The 24,604-nt window shown below is 41.7% G+C and overlaps 1 protein-coding gene across 1 annotated transcript in view; it reads right to left on the reverse strand.

The window, feature by feature from the left end:
• Nucleotides 1-16,729, reverse strand: part of TRPC7 (transient receptor potential cation channel subfamily C member 7) — a 187,307-nt gene extending 170,578 nt beyond the window's left edge. The window contains exon 1 of the mRNA XM_075601205.1: nt 15,957-16,729. Within this exon, the coding sequence (XP_075457320.1) occupies nt 15,957-16,709 (753 nt within the window). The 5' untranslated portion in view covers nt 16,710-16,729. The remainder of the gene's footprint in view (nt 1-15,956) is intronic.
• Between the last annotated feature and the right edge of the window lie 7,875 nt (nt 16,730-24,604).

Consider the following 24,604-nt stretch of genomic DNA (forward strand, 5'->3'; position numbering starts at 1 on the left):
TTTGCACTAAGCGTGAATTCCTCGTGTGTGTGTGTGTGTGTGTGTGCGTGACTGTGTGTGTGTGCGTGTGACTGTGTGTGTGTGCGTGTGACTGTGTGACTGTGTGACTGTGTGACTGTGCGTGTGACTGTGCGTGTTACTGTGTGACTGTGTGTGACTGTGCGCGTGACAGTGCGTGTGCGCGTGACAGTGCACGGTGCACGTGACAGTGCACGGTGCACGTGACAGTGCGTGTGCGCGCGACTGACTGTGTGCGCGACTGACTGTGTGAGCGACTGACTGTGTGCGCGACTGACTGTGTGAGCGACTGACTGTGCGTGTGTGCGTGACCATGTGCGTGTGTGTGTGACCGTGTGCGTGCGTGTGACCGTGTGACGTATGCGCAGCCCCCCTGCACCTCACACATCCCCCTAACCTATTCACAGTCAGTGTGTGTGTGTATGTGTCAGTCAGTGTGTGTGTGTGTGTGTCAGTCAGTGTGTGTGTATGTGTCAGTGTGTGTGCATGTGTGTCAGTCAGTGTGTGTGTATGTGTGTCAGTCAGTGTGTGTGTGTGTGTGTGTGTATATATGTATGTGTGTGTGTCTGTCACTGTATGTGTGTCTCTCTTTCTGTGTCCTGCCCCCTCTCTCCTGACTCCCCCCCCCCTCAAAGGCAGGCAGAGCTGAGGACCCACGGCGGCTCTGCCTGAGACTCTCCTCCTCCCCTCACACCCCCTTACAGACAGGCAGAGCTGCAGACCCGCAGACCCGCGGCGGCTCTGCCTGAGTCTCTCCTCCTCCCCTCACACCCCCCCCCCTCACAGACAGGCAGAGCTGCGGACCCGCGGCGGCTCTGCCTGAGACTCTCCTCCCCCCCCCCCCCTCACAGACAGGCAGAGCTGCAGACCCGCGGCGGCTCTGCCTGAGACGCCTACTCCCCTCACAGACAGGCAGAGCTGCGGACCCGCGGCGGCTCTGCCTGAGTCTCTCCTCCCCCCCACCCCCCGGCGAGACGCGGCCGCACCGGGCAGCGGGCAGATACCTTAATAAAGGCCCCCCCCCCTCCGGAAGTGCTGCGTGGGCAGAGGCAGTGTCGGCGGGGAAGGGGGGCAGCGCGTCATCGTCAGCGGGAGCTGGCTTCGAGGGGAGCGCTGCAGCGATCCCCTTCTGATGGTGCTGTGGGGAACGCAGCTCACTCTACCCCCCTCCCCCCCCCGTTCCATGCCTCGGCCGGGGGAGGTCAGCAGGGAGTGGCGGCAATTAAATTTTGAGGGCTGCCGCCGCATGTCAGCAGGTGGGGGGAGCAGAGCTCGTTAGGAGCTGCGGCGGCGGTTACCCTCCATGATCCCTGGGCTCCTCTCCTCCTCCGACCCCGGCGGCGCTCAGTCAGCGGGACGCAGGAAAGCGGAGGTAGGGAGGAGAGAGGCTGCGCGGCATGGCAGCGGCCGTTAGGAGCAGCGGCTATCGCCGCCGCATATGTCACGGTGTGTGGGGGGTGTGGGGCTCGGGGGGGGGGGGGGGGTGATTAGGAGCATCGCCGCCGCAGCCGCCGCATCTGATTTGTGGAGCGGGTGTAATGTCAGTGTTGGGGTCGGGCTGAGCCAGAACACAGCCCGGCCTCAACTGCCAGCACTGACGTCACATCCGTTTCATGTCTCCACAATTCTTTTTTGCCCCATCACGAATGAGGTGCCACTAAGGAAGTTTCACTTTAAAAATGGCGGGGACAGGGCAACAACAGTAATGCATAGCAAATCAGATATTAACCCTTTCCTCCCCGTCACAGGGGCATACAGCCTTGAGGAGTGAGATTAGAATTAGAGAAGACTTCTCACATTTAAGTGCCAGGTAAAGTCTTGAGAAGTGAGATCAGAATTAGAACCGACTTCTCAGCATTCGAGTGTCTGGTGGACTCAGAGATAGAAATCATTTCTCACATTCAACCCCTTAAAGAATGTATGTATCATTTAATTTTTGTTATGTATTACAAACTTACATCAGTTTTAGTATTGTTATGTATTACAAAATGATGTAATATTTAGTGACGCGCAAGCCCCCCCCATAAAGGGGTGGAGCTTTAGTTCTTAGGGTATAAATGTATCTCATACGTATTGTCTCAGGGAGAGCTTTTTGTTTTGAAGCTGTCTCCACTGTGTGCACTCTGAATAAACTCATTTGATAACTAAAATGTTTTTTGTAACATTTTTACAGCTTTCACAACTGTATTGTAGCTCTTGCAGACGTCCATATGAGCTTGCAAAATAATCCCGGAGGCACTACAGCAAAACAGGCACAATTCTAATCAGCATCAAACTAGGCTTGTTGCATCTCCTCTAGATACAAACATTGGTTTGAAAGGTCATGTTTTTCATTTATAAAAATGGTGCAATATATTAAGTCCTCAATGCTTTGATGTGTAATGTTCATGTAAGGGGATATAGATGAAATATTTAAAGGAGCCTAAGATTATATAGAACTATTAGGAAACTACAAGAGAGAACTAACTTCTTCAATACCAATGATAGTTGCTAAAGGAGGTTTTCAATTTTTTTTTTAATATAATTTCCAAACAAGGATTTCTGCGTTGTTTTGCTGTGCCTCCTGGTAAACCATATACTTATATTCTTTTTTCAAAATACATTGAACTTTCATTTGGTTTTGTCTCATCTGTATAACGGACCTCACATGTGACCTCAACATTTTGACTAGTATGCAATATACAGTACTATGGGGGCTATGCACTAAGCTCTGATAAGTCGTTTTAAGAGCGCAAAGTGCTCTTAGAACGTGATGTTCCGCGAACATGATTCACGAAGCTACGCAAACAGGCACTTTGCGTTCTTAAACTGACTTTTTCCTGGAAATTTTTCAAAGTCCAACTTTGCTCGTACGATAACCTGTTTGCGTTCAATCTTGCCCTTCTCGGGATTCACTAAGCTACATTGTACGCGAAAGTTGCATTCAAAAAAGCTCGCCAGCTAAAGGCAGGTGATATAAAAGCTGGTCTTTGAAAAATTTCTTTGTTTACATTTTTGCATGCGCAAAACCCATACAACAGGCCGGCGGGTGTTACGTCACATCCGTTCTCCCCAAAGCTTCTGTCACATGGTCTACTAGAGCCAGAGTAGGGATGTAGTTCCCACGCTCTGATTGGCTACCATAACATGTGAGGGCAGCCATCTTTCTTTTGATGACGTTGTTTTAAAGGCAATTGAATCACAGCCATTCTGATTGGCTGTCATTATTGCATTTAAATGATGTCATCATTTTTTATTAATTTTCGGCCAAATCACATGGTTTTCACGGCCCAATCAGGGCCGAGGGAACCATTTGAGCAAAATGTGACGTCATAGGCCTATAAAAGCCTATGTCGTCTCATTTTGAAGGGAGACGCCGAGGAGGAAGGACCTCCTACAGAAGAAAAAAGGTCAGGGCGTGACCGAAGAAGAGAAGAAGACCCCGGAAGAGAGCGGAAGAAGAATACAGATGAAGACCCCACAGACTAAATGGATTACAAATAGAAGACACAGACCCCTGGATTGTTATGGTTTATTATTTTATAGTTTTTTATTTTATGGTTTTTTATTTTATGGGTTCCTGTGGGTGGATTGGTTCGAGAGTAAGCCGATCGACGGGAGTCGGGGAGTGGGTCAACTAATGGTAAGTAAACCCCAAAAATGTTATTGTTGTAACTTTTGCAGGTTTTCTTTATTTTTTTTATGTGATTGTATTTTTTGGGGCAATATAATTTCTTGCCACTGTATGTATGTATGTATGCATGTATGTCTCGATCTATATATACATACAGGGTAAGAAATTATTATTTTTGGAAATGCTTGTTTTACACTAATTAAAATGTATTTTGCTATGCTTAAATGTGTGTGTAATGTAATGTTTAATTAGATAGATGTAAATTTTGGTGTTGTTTGCAGTACTTTAGGTCAGGGTGAGGCTTGGGTTTTTAATAGTGGATTATTTTTGGTACTTATATTTTGTCTGATGGTAACTTTTTTTTTGTGAATGGTTTTGGTGAACGATTAAAATAGTTAATTGTGTAATTGATTTGTATGGTATTTTAATTGTTTTGGGATTTGATTAATTTATGGTCATTTATTTCTGTTGACTTGCTTGGTTTAAAAAGTATACTTGTTTGGATTTAATTGTATTTTGTTTGGAATATTTTATTGTTAACATTGATTGGTAGAGTGTACATGGTGCACAGATTTTATGCATCATGTATGCAATGTAAATTCAATGTTTTCATTGTCATTTGATGATATTGATTGGAAGATAAGAATTATTTTATTATGAAATAGGATTTTGTGTAACTGTGGCTATATAACATTGTACTTTTCATATGCAAGGTGATGTATTGATTTGGAGAACTGGTATTTTTATTGGTGCAGGTTTTTGTTAACCCTTAAACATTTCTTTGTATATTGGTTAATCATGTGTATATAATATATATATATATATGGCATCATCATGCAACTATATATATATATATATATATATATATATATATATATATATATATACACACACATATATACACATATACATATATATTATATATATATATATATATACATATACATATACATATACATATATATTATATATTATATATATATATATATATATAATATATAATATATATGTATATGTATATGTATATGTATATTTATATATAATATATATGTGTATATATGTGTATGTATATATATATATATATATATATATATATATATATATATATATATATAGTTGCATGATGATGCCACTGTACAAATGAATGGGTGAAGGATGGGTATCGGGCCAGGGTGGCTTAACCCCTTAATTACCTTTGCGATTATTATCTGATAAGGTGATTAAGGGGTTAATTGATATCAGAATGTAATTGCAATGTATTGGCTATGTATTTTGTTGGCAACGGAGGACACTGAATTTGCTGTCGAGGGGGCTTCATATTGGTGAGGTTAGTAGAACTTTATTTATTTTATTATGCTAGTTAATGTGTTTAATAATGGGCAAATAATCTATTATCCCTATCTGGATAATAGTTATTTTGCACATTATTGTACTGTATGTGTTGGGGGGGAGGGGGGGATTGGTGTATTTAATGTATAGGTCAGGTTTATTTTTTTAACATACAGGTTTGGTTCCTTTTGGTCTATGGGGGACCTCTGGAGACCACCTGAGGTCTCCTCGGGCTTTCCACGGGTACCAGGCTGGAGGTGTCCACGGGGGATACCTGCGGGGAAGAACCGGTAGCCCCACGTCTGTTGGGTGTACCACAGACCTGTAGGGACCACCCGTGGGCCCCCAGACCCCCGTCGGAACCACCCGAGGCCCCTCAGACACCTGTGGGTCTGACCCGGGGCCCCCCAGACAGCCGCGGGCCTACCCGTGGAGACCCCATTGTGGCCCACGGTGACCCGCGGAGACCACCTGGTGGACCACGGCGCCAAGGAAGTTGTGCATGCGCAGTGATGATGGAACCACGGCAGCCATCGCCTATATTGCTCTGCAGGGGAACTACACTCCCCAAAATGCTCCAGGAGCTGAGGTCATGTTGGCAGTGTTAGCCAATAGAGCTGCTAGGATCTCCTGAGGGGAGATTGGGACTTTTGGCGCGCTTGGAAGCGGTTGGAGACAGTTAGTGTCAGTTGGAGCCAGGACAGAGAAGGGGTAAGTAGGTTCTGGGTGTCAGCGGCACCTAGATTAGGCAGATTATCCCCTTTAGGTCACAGATAGGCCCCACTCACACTCAGTTTGTGGTTGCCCATAGTACATATGATATTGTTTTATTGATTTTAGATTAAATTGTGTTGGTCTGCGCAATCGGTCTTTTCCTTTATGATTCCCTAAGATCCGCCATCTGTATTACATCCCTGGAACATCATATCCTGATTTAGTCATCTGATTATTATCTCTTTGCTCATACATATTGACCTTCTTGTGAGTAAGCATTTTATACGAGCCAAGATTTTAACTCTACTGAGATTACCATACAGAAGTACACTACAGGCATACCCCGGTTTAAGTACACTCACTTTAAGTACACTCGCGAGTAAGTACATCTCGCTCAATAGGCAAACGGCAGCTCACGCATGCGCCAGTAAGCACGTCCTGAACAGCTATACCGGCTCCCTAGCTGTACCGAAGGTGTGCGCAAGCGGGGAGACTATAGAGCCTGTTACAAATGCGTTATTTACATCAGTTATGCACGTATATGACGATTGCAGTACAATACATGCATCGATAAGTGGGAAAAAGGCAGTGCTTCACTTTAAGTACATTTTCGCTTTACATACATGCTCCGGTCCCATTGCGTACGTTAATGTGGGGTATGCCTGTATATTTGTCCTTTTCTCATTTTTGGGGCTACCTGGATAACAATGCTCCCTCTGAACCACGGGCTATATTGGTATATCGCCATGCCATATTCATTTTGCTAAATCATTGTATTTATTAAGATTTATAAATATTCATGGATTTACTGTATTGAATGAAGGATTAAATATGAGATAGCTTACATATAAAATACGCCTATTGTGAAATATATCAAGGGATGCTCCAAGAGCTTTTTTTTACATAATAAATGCTTTCCAAAAGGTTTGAATTTGAATATTAATGTAAACCATTTTCCCAAAGGTATTTTTCCATACACTTTGAAATACTCATTTAATAGGGCAAATATATTTTGGATATTATATTGGAAAAAAATATAAAGATTTTGAAAAATGTAAGCTCTGTATAAAATATACATTAGTCTAAAACAGATAATATCTACTTCATTGACATTAACTGTATGTAAAAATGAAATTCATATAAAAACAAAGGGGATCAAGATTTGTTTAAGTATGAAATAAAAAATACAGAAAATAGATGTGTAGAGAATGGCAAGCAAATGTATAAACAAACTTTCTTCTACCTAAAGAATCCCCACAAACATTAAAAGGGACATCCACCCTAGGATAGATAAGGATAGTGGCATGTTTAATATACTGCAGATGCAGGAGGGGCTCTCTCCCTCTCTCCCCTCTCTCTCTGTGCTTGGGGGCTTCTTTAGCAGTCAGACATGGCGAGCACTTTCGGTCTGATGACATCACTCCGAGAGGATCTGGTGATGGAGCAGGGAGGGTATTGTCTGTCACACTTACCTGATGAAAGACTGTGTATGGGCCTGAAAATTCGCTTGCTGTGTGGTATGTTCCTTTATTAAATAAAGGTAGAGCTCTTTCAATACCAAAGCCATGTGTGCTATTTGATGCTAATTTGGATTACTACTTACTGTATATGCGAGTGAAATACTTGCTATGGGATTGAGTGCTGTCCTTTCTTTGACCATTCAGTGGGTAGCCATTAGGGATGTGCACTAGATTTTGTCCATGTTTTGGTTCTATATCTTCTCATGTGTCTAGATTTTGTATTTGTTTTTTGCCAAAACTCATCAAAAGGTTTGGGTTTTGGCGAGAGAACAAGTCCTCCTCTGGCCAATGGCTGTGAGACACTGAAAGAACTGATCATAGGACATTGAGAGTATGACATCACAACTGAGTGACAAGAGATATAGGCTTGGAGAAGTACGTGATGAGGGAGGAGAGTTGCGGAGTGCAAGAAAGAGGGAGTATCCTGAGGTAGCTGGAACATTGCAGACAGTACATCGTCTGTGTAAACGAGACCCAGGTCACTGGAGGCTCCCGAAGCAGTGAGTAGGCCGTGTGGATCCACATCCGTGGCACTTTTACTACCCTGCAGTGTACTTTTGCATCATAACACAGCTAACAACCATCTTTGTGAAGTAACATGCCTGTACCAGTAAACACGAGTATATTCCACACAAGATCCAATGATGTGCCGGCACCAACTGAGTAAGAGACAATGTGGGACAATTGCGCATGACTCTCTCATTACATATTGTGCTAAGTGTTATCCAGGATCCTCCTACTTTGAGGGCCCTGAATGTGTTTATTGTGTCTTGCATACATAAAGTATTCTTATTCAAAGTATACAGTATGTGTCGCTCTGCGTTGTCTGATCTCAGCTATGCTCCTAGCCGGCTGATTAATCTCATACATACACATGGGAAATTACCCATGGGAGGTTAACTCAGGCCTCCGTCCAAGTTTCTACATACACATATATATCTAGGGAAATAAAGAGGGGCTACACATGCATTGTGCTTCTTCAAAAACAGTGAAGCAGTAAGTATTTTGTGTGCATGTGTGTGTATTCAATGAATACATTTTGTTTTTCACCTGGGAGATTTTGATTATCTGTACCGCAGCTGTGATATAAATAGCTGAATTGGCCTAGACTAGGATAAAAAAATAATTGGTGAAGCAGAGGGCTGCACATTGTCTTATCGCAGATGTTCAGAGCTGGCTGAATAGCAAGAGCTTAGTAGTATAGCAATTTTTACTAATTTACATGCTAATTACCTTATTTTTGAATACGCATTCAATAATATCACTGAATACGCTGTGATTTATTGAACTGAATGAAGAGGGCGTTGCTGAGTTTCTGTCAATGTTTTGGGGGGCTATGCTCAATACGGTCCATAGACTTGTAGATTACTAGAGTTTAGAGTGAGAGCTGATCAGCGCTTGGGTAGCTCAGCATACAGGGGATATTGCTTGTGGTTGCTTGCATTTTGTTCTTTTATCTCTGAGGATCTCTCTCTGCATTAAAAACAATTCCCTCCATAATACTGTATCTGTTACTCCATATGCTTAACATTTACAGTGCATTGAATATCTTCAAAGGATTGAACATAAACACTATTGAAATAAGATTTTTCTCATTAATCATATTTGTATTTTTCATTATCTTCCGGGATTTAAAAAAAAAAAAAAAACACAATTTTTGCAATAGGACGCTGCTTGTAATTTTTAGTTTAGGGCAGGGCATACATTATTAAGTATCTTTCAAAATACATATTAATATATAACACAAAATAAAAAGCTGAAACAGGTTTATAGATATTCCATGAGTAATCGAATTTACTAATTCTCCCAAAGGAAGAAAAGGGTTATTTTTTTCTCTCTTGGTTTTGAGGAAGTTTTGCTAATTAATTCCCATGGCTAATGAAGTAGACTGAATTTAAAAATGAATAATAGAACAAGTACTGTACTACTAAAAAGAAGAATTTCATTTCTTCACTTTTTTTACAGTAGACAGGGCGAATGTATTTAGATATGCTTAAAATATAATTAATATTAATACATTTTTTCCAATAAATAAGTATTTTTTCCCAAAGAAAATTACATTTTTAAGGTCACCCAACCATATGAATAGTTCTATAATTGTGCCCACCACAAAGGAAAGAACCACATTTCATGACTGAAAGGGCTGTTACAATCTTTTTACGAAACTCCTTCAGAATTGTATAGCTCTTTTCTGACTCCCACAGCTACCATCCAGGTAGAAGGAAAATGAAAACTCATCACTTTGGAGAGTGTGAAAGTGAAATCTAATTTCGTCTCACTGATACGGTAGATGAAGTAGGTGTCACGCTGTGCTCACCACAAACAAGGCGGGACCCCAGAGCTGAAGTGGGAATGGGCATAAACACCACCCACAGCCACGAGGGCGTGTCTGGGGTGTAGGTCGAGGTAGCCGGGTCGGGGTTGGAGAGTTACGGGTCGATGTTATACTTGCCGGGGTCAGGGTAGGAGAGGTTCGGATCGTTGGAGGTACTATTAGCCGTGGTCAGGGTTGGAGTGTGGAGAGTTGTCGATGTCCGAATGCCGAGGTCAGGGTAGGAGAGAAGCGGATGGTCAGGAGTAGCCAGGGTCAGGAGTACGGAGGTGCGGAGTCCAAGGAACAAGCCGGGTCGGTACACAAACAAGGTCCGGCAAGGCTGTGGAGGCACAGTAGTGGAAAACTGCAACGTAACATGAACTATGCTCAGCCGATGTGCCAGTGGCAGAGCTGAGCATATAAGGAAGTGAGGACCAATTGAAGAACGGGAGGAATGGAGGTGCATCCTCAGTCGGAGCAGGGATAGGTAGAGGTGCAGGAGACAGGTGTAAGCTATGAGATTATACCTGTTGACGCAAAGCTTGTGTGCATTGGTACACGTCACGTGCGTGCGCCGATGGTGTGTGAGCGCAAACCAGAGGTGGGACCCTCCGCCAGTGTCCCTGGCAGGGAGCAAGGCACGCGCCCATGCATAGCGTTGCGGGGAGGAAGCGCGGGTCCTGAGGATGTGCCGTCGGAAGCGGGGAGCGCGGAGGGCAGAAGGAGGTAAGGCAGGAGCGTGCCGATGGCTAAAAATGGTACTAAAAATGGAACATGGTAATATAGGGTAGTTACATTATAGTACATATGGCTACAACATTTAATTTTTTAACAACAAAGATATTATTGATGACTTCCAATCACTACATTTGTTGACCTCCAGTTTACTATGGGGGATTTTTACCCCCTAAATAACAATAGTAAATCCATAACTATATTATTATTCAATAATAATATAGTAATAAAAACTGCTTTCTCTGTGCCATTCTCGCTCTTTTTACCCCAGACCCTGGCTAAATTCCCACACGTGCATGCTGCATTCCTACACTCGTTCCTCTGAACACCTCTGGAAGAAATCTCACACCCTCACAGACTTCCTTCACTACAAATGCATGCTATTATGTTTCAACTATGTCCTCTCTCAAGCTAAACAACCCTACTTTTCTTCACTAATCAACACTCACAAGTCTAACCCACACCGACTCGTTTCTGTCTTTGACTCCATACTCAGACCACCCTCTGCTGCCTGTTCTTGTTCCTTCATCTCACCTCAGGACTTTGCTGACTATTTCAAAGAAAAGGTGGAAATAATACATCAGAACATCCCCTCTGTTTCTTCCTCTCCCATCCTACACCTCTTCCTAACTCTCCTCCTGCGTTCCTTGACTTTTTCCGCTGTCTCAGAGGAGGATGTGTTGTTGCTGATCTCCTCTCTTCCCTCTACCACCTGCCCTCTTGACCCCATTCCCTCCCATCTCCTAAAACCTCTTGCTCCTACTATAATTCCAATGCTCACAGACATTTTTAACTCCCCCCTCTACTCTGGTACCTTTCCCTCTTCCTTCAAACATGTAACAGTTATACCATTACTCAAAAACAGCAAGCTTGACCCTACCTGTCTTTCTAATTATCGGCCTGTCTCCCTCCTGCCTTTTGCCTCTAAACTCCTTGAACGTTGCGGCTTCCTATTATCCTGCAGGATGCGGGACATTTAAACCGCCATATTGCGAACGCAGCCAGGGATCCTACCAGCAGCACCTACAGAGGTAATTATCTAGGGAAGAAAGGGGTCCCCAGAGTTGAAATAAATGTGGTTCAGCTTCGGAGACCCCCTTCAATCCTATTAAAAAAACAATAATTTAAACACAAAAAAAGGGTCACCAGGCGTGCCTCTTTAAAACCATGCCTACACTGCAAACGCCCTATTACATTGCCTGGATAGGAGTAACATCAAGTTTAAGTCTCATCAAGTTCCTGCATTAACCTTAACAGACTTTAGTGGCTAGGTAACATTATGATGATGCCTCATTTGCATATCATCTTGTATCTCATTGTCACCAATATCTGTTATAGTTAATACGATGCTCTTTATTGGAGGAAATATGGTTTAATGGTATGTTTGAAAATACACTGTTAGTCTTAACGTGACGTTAAATTAGGTTAACGCCCCATTAATATAAAACAAAAATTAGGCGCTCCCAGTGACAGTGTAAACGTGTAAAATAATAAATAAGTGCAATATAAAAAACATAGGTGAAAATAGATCAATATCAATATTGCATCTACAACCTTCACAAGGACGGTGTGTTCAGTCTACTTAGGTAATTGAAAGTTTCTTTAGTTGGTAAAGTGCAATCACTATGCCAGATTGGAAAAGGGGTCAGAATGAACTCTGCATCAATGAGATATTATTCCTCCTTGCTACCTTCTCTTCTCTGGCTCTCGCGTAGCTCACTCAAAGAAAGGAAAGGCAGGATCAAGTGTAGCATGTAAAGTGCAATATATTCTAAAATGGAACCGTGGTAATGCCACTCACATTTCCTGACAATAATACAGGCATGTAGTGCATGTGCACAGCAGGACCACTTGTACTGCATGCCCATATTGTTTGCAGAAAATGTGAGTGGGATTGCCACATGTTTCCATTGTAGAATATATTGCACGTTACATAGTTACACGTACATTGTGGATGAGGTTGAAAAAAGACATACAGTATGTCCATCAAGTTCAACCTAATGTGTACTTATCCTATATTTGTATTTACAGTATATTGATCCAGAGGAAGTAAAAAAAAAATCCCCAGTAAAATATAATCTAATCATATCTCATAAGGGGAAAGAAATTCCTTGAAGACTCCAAATATTGGTAATCAGATTACTCCCTGGATCAACATCCTTCCCATGTTTATTTATTTGGTATATCCTTGAATACCTTTCCTTTCTAAAAAGATGTTCAATCTTTTTTTTTTTAATATATCTGTTGTACAATATCTGCCATCACAGTCTCCATGGGTAATGAATACCACATTTTAACTGCCCTTACTGTAAATAATACTTTCCTTTATTGCTGCTGAAAGCAGAACCCCTGTCTAAAAGGGTTTCAATAGAAAGCCTGTATTTATCTGAGGAATCCAGTAGGGAGCTGGTTAATTTCAGCTACAGACAATTAACCAGTCTCCACCTGGCTCATCAGACAGGTAGAAAAGCCTCCTTGCTTGAACTGCAGGGGAGTTCTCTTGATCACAGGGGGACTGTGTTGCCAGCAAGAGACTCACATAATCATTGTCTTGAGCACAGAAGGACTGTGCTGCCAGCAAGACACCCTGAAACCAATCCCTCAACATTCAGGACACAGCGGACACTAGAACCTGCCCGAGGATGGCCCCCCAACTAACACAGCACAGAGACTGACAGAAACAGCCTCCCACTTACAGGTACCTCTTTGGACTTTGGAGCCATAGGTTGGAAATAGGCTTATACTCCCCGCCCTGCACATAAGGACTGGGTAAGTGAGTAAGCCCTTAATAAGGATGTTTATTTATTCATGTGCTTATTTAAAATGTATTGTTTAAAGCTACAGGCTGAATAAAAGTCATGGTTTATTTTTACCAAATCTGCCTCCCTGGTTGTACCTCTGCACATGTCTCTAAATCACATAATATATTTGTATATTCTAATCATATCCCCTCTAAGATGCCTCTTTTCTAACGTAAACAAATCTAATTTAGCTAGCCTCTCCTCATAAATCAGGTTATTCCCTTTATTAATTTGATGGCTCTTTGTATTTTTTCTAGTTACATAATGTCTTTTTTATGGAGTGGTGCCCAAAACTGTACGCTTTGTAAAGGGGCATAATTATGTTTAGTTCCCTTCCATCCATTTCCCGTTTAATGCATGATAAGATCTTGTTTGCCTTTGCAGCTACTGCATGACTTTGGGCACTATTGCTAAGCCTGCTGTCTACAAGCACTCCTAAATACTTCTTCTTCAAGGATTCTCCTACTTTATCACCATTTAATTTGTAAGTTGCCTGTTTATTCTTGTTTCCCAAATACATAACCTTACATTATCTGTATTAAACCTCATCTGCCATTTACCTGCCAATGTTTCTAGTCTATCCAAGTCCTTCGGGAGAGAAATTACATCCTGCTCTGATTCTACTACCTTGTGACAGAGTGATGTGCAAAAACAGGCGCTAAACACTGATAGTGGACACCAAAAATAAAGTGATATAATATTTGTAAGGGGGTCACCCCCGGTTCCCCTGATCTTCCCTTGCCCCCTGCCTTACCTCTGGGGCAGTAGGGGAAGGGAACGGCGACTTCTCCCGGTTGGTCGCCGCCATCTTGGCCAGCGCCGTCGGGGTCCTGGTGCTCACGCATGCGCGAAGGCATGCGAAGGCATGCGCATGTGCGGGCGACATTGAGCGCCATCTTGGAGGTGGCGGGAGGCTCCGGAGCACCTCCACTGGCAGGCGCCGCCATGTTGGTTGGCGCCGCCACATTGGGGAGGGTCGCGCATGCGCAGATAGCGCGGTGACCATCTTAGCACAAGTAGGAGCGGAAGAGCGCGCACGGCACAGAGGGCCTCATAGTTTGCGCAGGCGCAGAGAGGCATTGCGGCGGCCATTACAGGTAGCGCAGGCGCAGAAAGTGAGGCATAGGCAGCCGTTAGCTAGCAGCCCACGCGGTCCTCATAGGGAAAAGCCTCACAGGGAACTACAACTCCCAGCAGGCTTAGAGGCAGGTGAACAACAGACGACAGAGAAGCCCAATGCTACATCCAACATGACAGAAATACACAGTAAAATACTTCTATATTCTCTTGAAAAAGGGTCATTTAGTTTAACCCTTTGGCTAAAGCGTTGTAAGCTTGCAAGCCACGATAAGGCAGACAACCGTTCGCAAGTCCTAACACTACCAGATAAAATACTAATATACCTCTATTAGGATTAAAAATTCTCATTTACCTCTATTAGGAGGGAGAAAGACCACATTGGATCTAGATCCTGCAGAATGAAAGGACCTTCTAACTTGGGAAGTGGGGAGGGACGGGCTTAAAACCTGGGAAGGAGGAGCCACCAACCCCCAACAGCTGAAACAGTTGAGAATAGGTTAACAGATCACAAAACCCCAGCAAGCTCTTTTTGGGAACCCCTGAGCCCCCACAAAATATATGTACTGTATGTATTTAAGTGTCAAAATGGAGTGCTATTGAGCGTGGCATATGTATACAACAGACGACAGAGAAGCCCAATGCTACATCCAACATGACAGAAATACACAGTAAAATACTTATATATTCTCTTGAAAAAGGGTAATTTAGTTTAACCCTTTGGCCAAAGCGTAGTAAGCTTGCGAGCCACGACAAGGCAGACACCCGTTCGCAAGTCCTAACACTATCAGACAAAATACTAATATACCTCTATTAGGATTAAAATTATCATTTACCTCTATTAGGAGGTAGAAAGATTCTACTACCTTACACAATTTTATGTCATCAACAAATATGGAGACTTTGATCTCTATGCTAACCTCAAGGTCAATAATAAACAACTTAAAAAGCAGTGGTTTCAGTACCGATCCCTGAGGTACTCCATTCACAACTTTAGCCCAACCTGAAAAGGTTCAATTTACGACAACCCTCTGTTGTCTATCCTTCAACCAGTTTTCAATCCAAGTGCATATATTATTACTGAGTCCAATTTGCTTTATTTTGTACACTAACCTTCTTTGGAACTGTATCAAAAGATTTGCAAAGTCTAAGTAGACCACATCAACTGCATTACCCTGGTCTAAATTCCTACTTACCTCCTCAAAGAAACAAATAAGGTTAGTTTGGCATGATCTATCCTTCATAAATCCATGCCGACTATTATTAATAATTTTGTTTTCCTGAACATTATCCCGTACTAAACCTTCAAGAAGCTTCCCCACTATAGATGTTAGGCTACATGTTACGTCTTGCCTATAAGGCTATGTCTTGCTTTTTCTTTCTTTGAGTGAACTACAGTACGAGAGAGCCACAGAAGAGAAGATACCAAAGAAGGATAGTATCTAATTTCTCATATATTTCTTAATATCTCATACTGTATCTATATCCCTTTTCCAATCGGGCATATTTATTGCACTCTACCAACTAAATAAACTTTCAATAACGCTACATTAAGTCACATAACAAGAGCTTTGTGGATCTGGGCCTTAACTTTACTTAATATTTGTTTGCTTTTTCCTGTACTTCATTGAATTTGTCTGTCTTAATGCAGCATATTTTAGCTGCGATGGAAGAAAGATATACAAAACATATATTGCACATGTTCATAACAAAATATAGTACAGTACAAACAATAAACAATGAAAAAGTAGCAAAAAATAATCAAATCTTACTAGTACCGAAGATTCAGATGTTTGTAAATACCATAGCAATAATATTAAAGTGATATTATTTACCTTGAATTCTGTCTCAATGTTAGCTAATCTTGCCAGTTCGTTGCTTAATTCTAAAGCAATTAGGACAGGATCCTCACTGCAGAGAGATAAATAAGCTGCACTTGCTAATGCCTTGTAAGCATTCATCCTTGATCTAGAGTGGCTAAACGAATCCTCCTTCTGCTTCTCTACACATTGCTGGCATTTGCAGAAATAGTCATGAGGCTTATCTATTTTTGCCCCTTTTAAAAGAAGAATGTGAACAATTTCATACTCTTGACAATGTGCTGCAAGAATTATAGGTGTTATATCATGTGAAAATCGAGTTCCATCTTCATCGTAGGCGTAAAAATCATCATTCCGAAGTTCTTTCTTGTGAGGCCTATGTGTTAGACGTTGCTCTTGTGCAAATGCAGGGTGGTTTAAAATAGCTTCCACAATCCTTACATATCCCTTACTAATAGCTAACAATAATGCATCACCAACGCGAGCCAGGTTGTCTTTTTTTAGAAGTAGCTCAGTCACTTCTAAATGTTCATTCCCAACTGCAAGCTGCAAGGAATTTTGTCCCATATAGTCAACACAGTTGTAGTTTAAGGTCTTAGATTCTTCCAACATTTTGCGAACCACTGGAATGTTGCCATATTCTGCTGAATCTAAAAATCGTTCCTCCTCAGCAGTTAAACTAGTGCCTTTCTCATTAAACATGTAAGCTGGTCCTCGAATAGCCTGCCTTCTTCCTTTATCCCGAACTGTTGTGTGCCTTCGATGCATGTTTTTTAGAGTTGGTGATTCCACTCCTAGGAGTAAAAAAATAGTTTTATCACATTTTCAAACCATTTACACATTTTTTGGTAATCAGTTTTGACCACATGTTATCAGTAAAACCGATGAAGATGTGGTAAATCAACCAGTCTGATTTGTTGATTTACCCCATGGATGCCTACTTTGTTTTATGCAACAGCAACAGTCCCTATATATGGGCCACTTCAGTCAACAGTGAAGGGATGATGCACGAGGATGGACGTTCATTATGAATTTGAAGATATGACAAAAAGATAAAGATTTTTTAAATAAATATTCAATGAGGACTATTCTTCAATCAACTAAGCATCATGGGTTTAATCAAGGTTGAAGTTGTCTCATCAAGAGACATGTATGTACAGATGTAGCAAGACTTACTGCCATCGTGGGCTCAGCGAGGTATGACATCTGCGTGACACTTGCGTGAACACATTCTTTTCCACACGGGTACTGCTATGATCAAGCGGAATAATTATTTGTGTGGTTATTTATGTTATTTTAGTTCATTACATGGCCGGCACGTTGCGCACTGAATGTCTTTCCCTATGAAACCCGCTAGCCACAAGTATCTGTGCCCTTGAATGCTACAGTGCTGTACAGTTGTAACCTTACAAGGATCTAAACACAAGATACTATGTAGACATGTCCCATTTTAAACACTGCCTTTCTTTGTGTAATGGTATTTTACTTATCTATCACACTTTACTCAAATCACTATGCATTAACAAAATGTATCTTGGTCCGATTGTACTGGGCATGGAACATGCCACTTTCTAAACCGGCCTGCAATTATGCATATACAGTATGATATATTGTGCCATTCAAGACAGTGAAGATAAGAAGTCAACTTTATCTGACATCTATGAGTATATGAATACAAAAAGGATGGGGGAGCACAATGGTTGGAAACAGGCAGTGTTAGAGAACTGGTGATTGCTCTTTAAGGTGAAGCGGTTATATCTTGAGCGGATGTGTTAGCTCAGGTGTCTAATCTCTAATTGGAAGGATAGGCACACATGGGTGTACGTGTGTTGGTGTGAAGGTGAAATGAAATAAAGATATATAAAACTTACACGGCCTTGTGTAAGCCCTGTCACATCAAGGTTTCTTTGGGAGTCCCGTGTGCTTCTGATGAGGCTTTTCTTCTTGCGATGCGGGTTCTTCTTCTTGATGTAGCGGCCACTTACTTCGTTAATTCACAGTGCCACTCCAGGGGGATTTCCTCTCGTATAAATAGAAAGGAGGATAGGGTTAACACATATAATTATATATATACGTCAATGTGGGGGGGGGGGGATGGTGTGTTTTGTGAACCACCAAGAAGATAGTATACTATATATTATAGTTTAGCACTCACACGGACTAGTGTGAGTGTAATCCTATCTTGGTATCTTGTACACTTCTAGGTGTTGCCCAATCAAAATATCAGATGATGAATATTTTGATTGGGCAACACCTAGAAGTGTACAAGATACCAAGATAGGATTACACTCACACTAGTCCGTGTGAGTGCTAAACTATAATATATAGTATACTATCTTCTTGGTGGTTCACAAAACACACCATCCCCCCCCCCCACATTGACGTATATATATAATTATATGTGTTAACCCTATCCTCCTTTCTATTTATACGAGAGGAAATCCCCCTGGAGTGGCACTGTGAATTAACGAAGTAAGTGGCCGCTACATCAAGAAGAAGAACCCGCATCGCAAGAAGAAAAGCCTCATCAGAAGCACACGGGACTCCCAAAGAAACCTTGATGTGACAGGGCTTACACAAGGCCGTGTAAGTTTTATATATCTTTATTTCATTTCACCTTCACACCAACACACGTACACCCATGTGTGCCTATCCTTCCAATTAGAGATTAGACACCTGAGCTAACACATCCGCTCAAGATATAACCGCTTCACCTTAAAGAGCAATCACCAGTTCTCTAACACTGCCTGTTTCCAACCATTGTGCTCCCCCATCCTTTTTGTATTCATTACCTATAAGGGTCCTGGATAGATCCTGCTGGGGTTCCGAGTCACGAGAGGATACCACTCGAAAACCATTTACAGGCAGTATTACACCACTCTTTTTATACTTCTGCACATCAGATAAACTACATAGAGATAGCGCCCGGGTACCTCCTCAAACAATCTATGAGTATATAACTATGAAGTACCCATTCTATGAAAAAACAAAGGCTGGGAGAATCGTACTAGACCCAATTTAAGCATTAATGATTGCTTTATTAGAATAGTGCGCCACAGCAAAAAGGGCAGGTACTGGACACTGCACATGTCATGTATGGGTATGTTCAATTATGGCAACTTTCGAAGGAGAAAGAGATTGAAAAGACCTTTCCGAACCGATCACTCCAATCTGCCTCCACTCGAGTACCTGCCCCAATACCAATACCATTACTAGTATGGACAAAACCAACTTCAAAAATGAGATGAACCTACATACCAACTACATGATCGAGTTGAACAACTGTACACAGCTCAGCTCTTTCTTCAACTCATACAACTTATATAATGGGTAGCTGCCACCCTATCCTCTTCCCATGGATAATCAAGGTAAATGTAGAGCAAGTTGCCATACAGTAGAACAGTAGACAATAGAACGGTCATTCCCAAATTACCTGCATATGTGTTCCATGCAAATACACGAGCCTATATTCAATTACACGCATACTGTATATTTAAAAAATATAAACTGAAATAAAAACATTGTAACTGCAAAGCATTGTACATTTTAGTTGGCACATAGAGACATATACATTATTATACTTTTATACTATGGGAGTTTCAATAAAAAAAACATTGTAACTGCAAAAGATTGTAAATGCAATAGGCTGTTTCTTGTGTAATATTTACATGTATTCAGTGCTGACATTAGTGATATGGGATTTGACCACAGTACTGACACAACTTGCACACACTATCGACTGCATGCATAGACAAAGCAGTCCCCCATCCGTCACTCCCTGTTTCTATTGTAGCAAACAACCCTGCCCCCAGCAAAATAGTTGCCAAGGTCCCATCTGATTTCTCAGCCTTTCCCTCATGTGAAGCTTTCATTTCTGCAAGTATAGGAAGTATAAGCAAAGTGACTTGGTGTAATGTTTTCTACTTTTTTAAATATTTTAATGAGAGTGGGCACATTAGAAATATAGTATACATTATCATACTTTTATACTATGGGTGTTTTTAAAACATTGTAACCGCAAAGCATTGTAAATGTAATTCAAAGTGACTCATTGTAATACAGTATTTTCTACTTTTTTAATATATATTAATCGGAGTGGGCACAGAGGATCAAGTTGTTCACACATCATTAGCGGCCGATACATGTCTCCTGTTTACCATAAATTAAAACAATACATTATTATAATTTCTACAGAACATATATATATATATATAATCATATATATAACATATTAAAAACAACTTATATTGTTATGATTTGTGGATTCCTATGGGACTAGCAACTGCCTTTTGCTTTACATTAGAGTGCTGACTGCTTTATTTATGTTATAGAGTAATATATATCGATTTATTGAATTTTATAATGTTTCGGTTCTGTTCACGAATGAGGTGGGATCCGGTACTGAGGCAAGGAGGAAGTGCGCCGTAAGGAACGTGCTCTCTGACCGCTTGCAGCGAGATGCTGTGCAGCAGGAGGTAAGGAGGGAACACGTCGCAGGGGATGTGTTCTCCAATTCCTTACAGGAAGGATGTTGATCCAGGGAGAAATCTGATTGCCATTATTCGGAGTCACCAAGGAATTTATTTTCCCATGATGAGACAGCATTTGATGGTATTTCAACTGGGGTTTTTTTGGTTGCCTGCCTCTGGATAAAAATAAATGTAAATACAAATATAGGATAAAGTCATCTAAATGTAACATAGGTTGAACTTTATGGACATACAGATGTAGACGGCATTATAGTTTCTCTGGCTGCGGGTGAAACACTGAAAAACCAAGGCTTTGGGGGAGGTGGATGTCACGACGGCTCTGTGGGGGCATGGGACCTCCGGTTGCATTAATTTTTCCAAGCTGTATTCGGTGCAGTCACAGAACCGCAAGCTCACGCCAAGCGATTGGTAAGTCCAGCTACATCTGTATGTCTTTTTTACAACCACATCTACTATGTAACTATGTAAATAGTATAAGCTCTATTAGGCAGCGACGTGACGGCGATGGTGATGTCACACTGCGGTCGCTGGAAAAACCAAATTGACTTGACTTCCAGCGACCACGACCAATCCGTTGCGGCGCGCTTACTATAAGCGCACGTGACGGCTTCAATACATTTGTTTTAAAGCTACGTCGCGTCGCTGTCGCTGTCACTATAAGCGCAGCCTTGCATGGAATATAGAATTATTTCCGGGTAAATCTGCTTCACACTGGGAGTTGGGACTACAATATATCCTAGGTAAAATATAATATGGTTACCTTATCTGGATTTATATTTATAACGTTTAGAAAAACACGTTATATGGTATTGATAAAAATGCTAGAATTCTGGTACACCATTCCAATCATTACATAAATGTTTTAAATGTCCATTGCCTCTATGAATGTCACTTTTCACAAATGTTATGTACTATACAATAAACTAAGTGGCCATAGAAGAAAAAATTACCTGTTGTTAATTATCAAGGTGTTGCTAATGCTTAAATTGCTTTTTGCTATACTATACTATATTTTTAGGTTTTATTTATTGATGATTAGTATATCATGCACACTCGCCACTATTATCACCATATTTCTTACCTAAACAGTTAATGAAATATACTGTATAGTACATTTTAACATCGGGCATTGGATACATTGTTCATTATTTCATTTGACAGGAGGTTTTACATGCAAAAAGCTTAAGAATATTTTCATTCAAAGCACATTCCTTTCCAAATAACATGTCCTTCTTCATATAGACATACACTTTGATTAAGTGCAAAGGTTACTATCACTCTGCATCACACTTCCTGCACTAAAATATGATCAACTGCATAAAAAAGGGACTGAACTATAATTGGCGATTTCCTAGAATCTAGATATCGTGCAATAGGTAAAACTGAGCACTTACTGGCTAGCAACACTCACTGACACTTTGTAAAATGTAATCTGTGGATATCATATAGTACATACATTTTTGGGGAGTAGCTCCCATTTTAATTTTCTCTTACATACTGTTTTAGGCTCCACAGTTATTACTTTTTAGAACATTAATTCTAAGGAACCTGTGACAGGGTGAATGTAAGACACCAGCCCTATGCCTGGCAGACCAATGTGTAGCTCTGCAGTCCAGCGGTGACCTGGTTAAACTCAGCTGGGAAAAGGCTAGGTTAATTAGCCAGGTCCCAGCTGCAGGGGTTTAAAAAGCCCAGGCTTCTCACTTACACTGGCGACACACTTTATTCGAGCTTGGCTAGTCCCACGAATTCGGGTATACCCGGGTGTATTGAGGTTTGTGACTGTTTTCTGCCCGAGTGCATTGAGTTATTTTCCAAGCAGGGATTGAAGCATTTTATTCCCCCTGGCTGCAATACTGCACAGTATATATATATAAACTGCATTACAATTCATGAATTTATGCCATCTGGTAGACACGCGAAGCATTGCAGCCTATTAAATCCTAATCATTATCATTTAACAGATCAGCCGCCCATCAGCCAGGCATGAACCCAGGCTGGGAAGGCAAATGCAACGGGGCTTGTCAGAGGTTAGGAGCGGCGCATTCCAGGTATCTGCCAGGTACATACCGGGTATTTGCTCGAATAAAGTGTGTCGGTGCAGTATGCCTGGGTCTGTCTGACCCATGGAGGAAAAATGGACCAGCGGGCAAGCTACAACCCATCTACTCGTGACAGCCAAGTCGTACAGAAGGAGCAGTCGTTCCAGCAATGGAGAGGTCTGGACTCCGGTCCCCGCCGAGACCCTCATTTACTTCCAGATACCGGCTCATCACCAAAAGAGAGGAACTTCAGAAGATGTTGCATGCAGGACCCACCCGACTCCTGGTCTCCAGTATCTGATCCAGCGGAGCGGTATCCGCGTCAACCTCTGGTGAGAGAGCCCTCACCATGTTCTACCTGTGGGGAACAAGGCTACCATCATATGGAATGCCCACAGGTGGATTGTTCCTTCAGCACGACCTTTTCCTCAACCTTTCCCAGATTAAGCTGCAAGCCAAGGCAACCTCCAGTCCTTATTGGGGGTAAACCCATCCAGGCCTTTGTGGATTTTGGCTCTGGGAAAAGCCTTGATTTCAAGAAAAAACAAATACAGACCAGCGCCAACAATGATAATGTAATGTCCACTGAGTCCAAGATAAAAGCTCTAATCAATCGTGATGTGTGATGGGACTCCACTCAGTGGGTCCGTGACATACGGAAAGATACAAAAGAAAAAAATCATAGTGTGTATTGCAAACACAAATAACATAAAACAATACTAACTAACAACATGAAACATGGAACACAGAAGCTGATGACATAAAACTAATTTAATAAAACAAAGAAGCCTATTGTAGCGGATCATCAGGGGTTAAAACCCAAAACCCTACTTACAACAGAACTGGATATTAAGCGCATTGAACACCAAACAGTGGCAAATCTTCTGGACGGAGCGAGTCCTCTGTGAATACTTTTATAAGCAGGAGATGGTCACACACTCTTTCCGCTGTTAATAAAAGTCTCAACGGTGGTGCAGCAACATGCAGAGACCGCTCTCGTACAGTCCACGTCTGCTGTGAGGTAAATCTAACACGTAACGCAATTCCGACTTCCTCCAAGGCGCCGTGACTTCTGACCCTACACATTTCGTGATAACGTCACTTCCTCAGGGGTAAACCCTCACCACCGTTGAGACTTTTATTGACAGCGAAAGAGTGTGTGACCATCTCCTGCTTATAAAAGTATTCACAGAGGACTCGCTCCATCCAGAAGATTTGCCACTGTTTGGTGTTCAACACGCTTAATATCCAGTCCTGTTGTAAGTAGGGTTTTGGGTTTTAACTCCTGATGATCCGCTACAACAGGCTTCTTTGTTTTAATAAATTAGTTTTATGTCATCAGCTTCTGTGTTCCATGTTTCATATTGTTTGTTGTTAGTCAGTATTGTTTTATGTAATTTGTGTTTGCAATACACACTGATTTTTTCTTTCGTACTGTATCTTTCCGCATGTCACGGACCCACTGAGTGGAGCCTCATCATATATAACGACTGATTGGACCTTTTATCTTGGACTCAGTGGACATTACATTATCATTGTGGGCGCTGGTCTGTATTTGTTTTTTCTGTTATGCCTCTGGTACTGGTTCTACCAGTTTTTTCCTGGCTGTCCTGTTATTTTCTTGCATTTATTCATTTGATTGTGTTACTGTATATATTGTTTTATTGTACTGTATAGGGATTAGCACTGTTAAGCACATTTCTTTTTGTGTAATCCTTGATTTCAAGAAACTTTACCACCTAAAGTGCTTTCCTATGACTCCGCATGGAGCACACTATGTGTACACAGGGATGTGACGGACAAGGGTAACCAGGCTTCATAATAAAGGTTAAGCCATCTGGTTGCCCCTGGGTATTGTGGGTCCCTGGCAGCTACTCAGCACTATAAGCCTGGGGCCAGGTATATGTATATGCAGTGTTCGACAAATCACCCAAAAATCTACTCGCCACCTAGTCCCGCCCCTAACCCCACCCCCAACCCGGCTTTAAAATAAAATACATTTAATAAATTCCTAGTCAGAACAACATTCGTTTTTGACATAAATGTATTTATTGTATTACATTATACTACAATTAGTCCTTGTTACGTGTGTGTGTGTGTGTGTGTGTGTGTGTGTGTGTGTGTGTGTGTG

The sequence above is a fragment of the Ascaphus truei genome, chromosome 5 (assembly GCF_040206685.1).
Source record: "Ascaphus truei isolate aAscTru1 chromosome 5, aAscTru1.hap1, whole genome shotgun sequence".
Classification (NCBI taxonomy): Eukaryota; Metazoa; Chordata; class Amphibia; order Anura; family Ascaphidae; genus Ascaphus; species Ascaphus truei.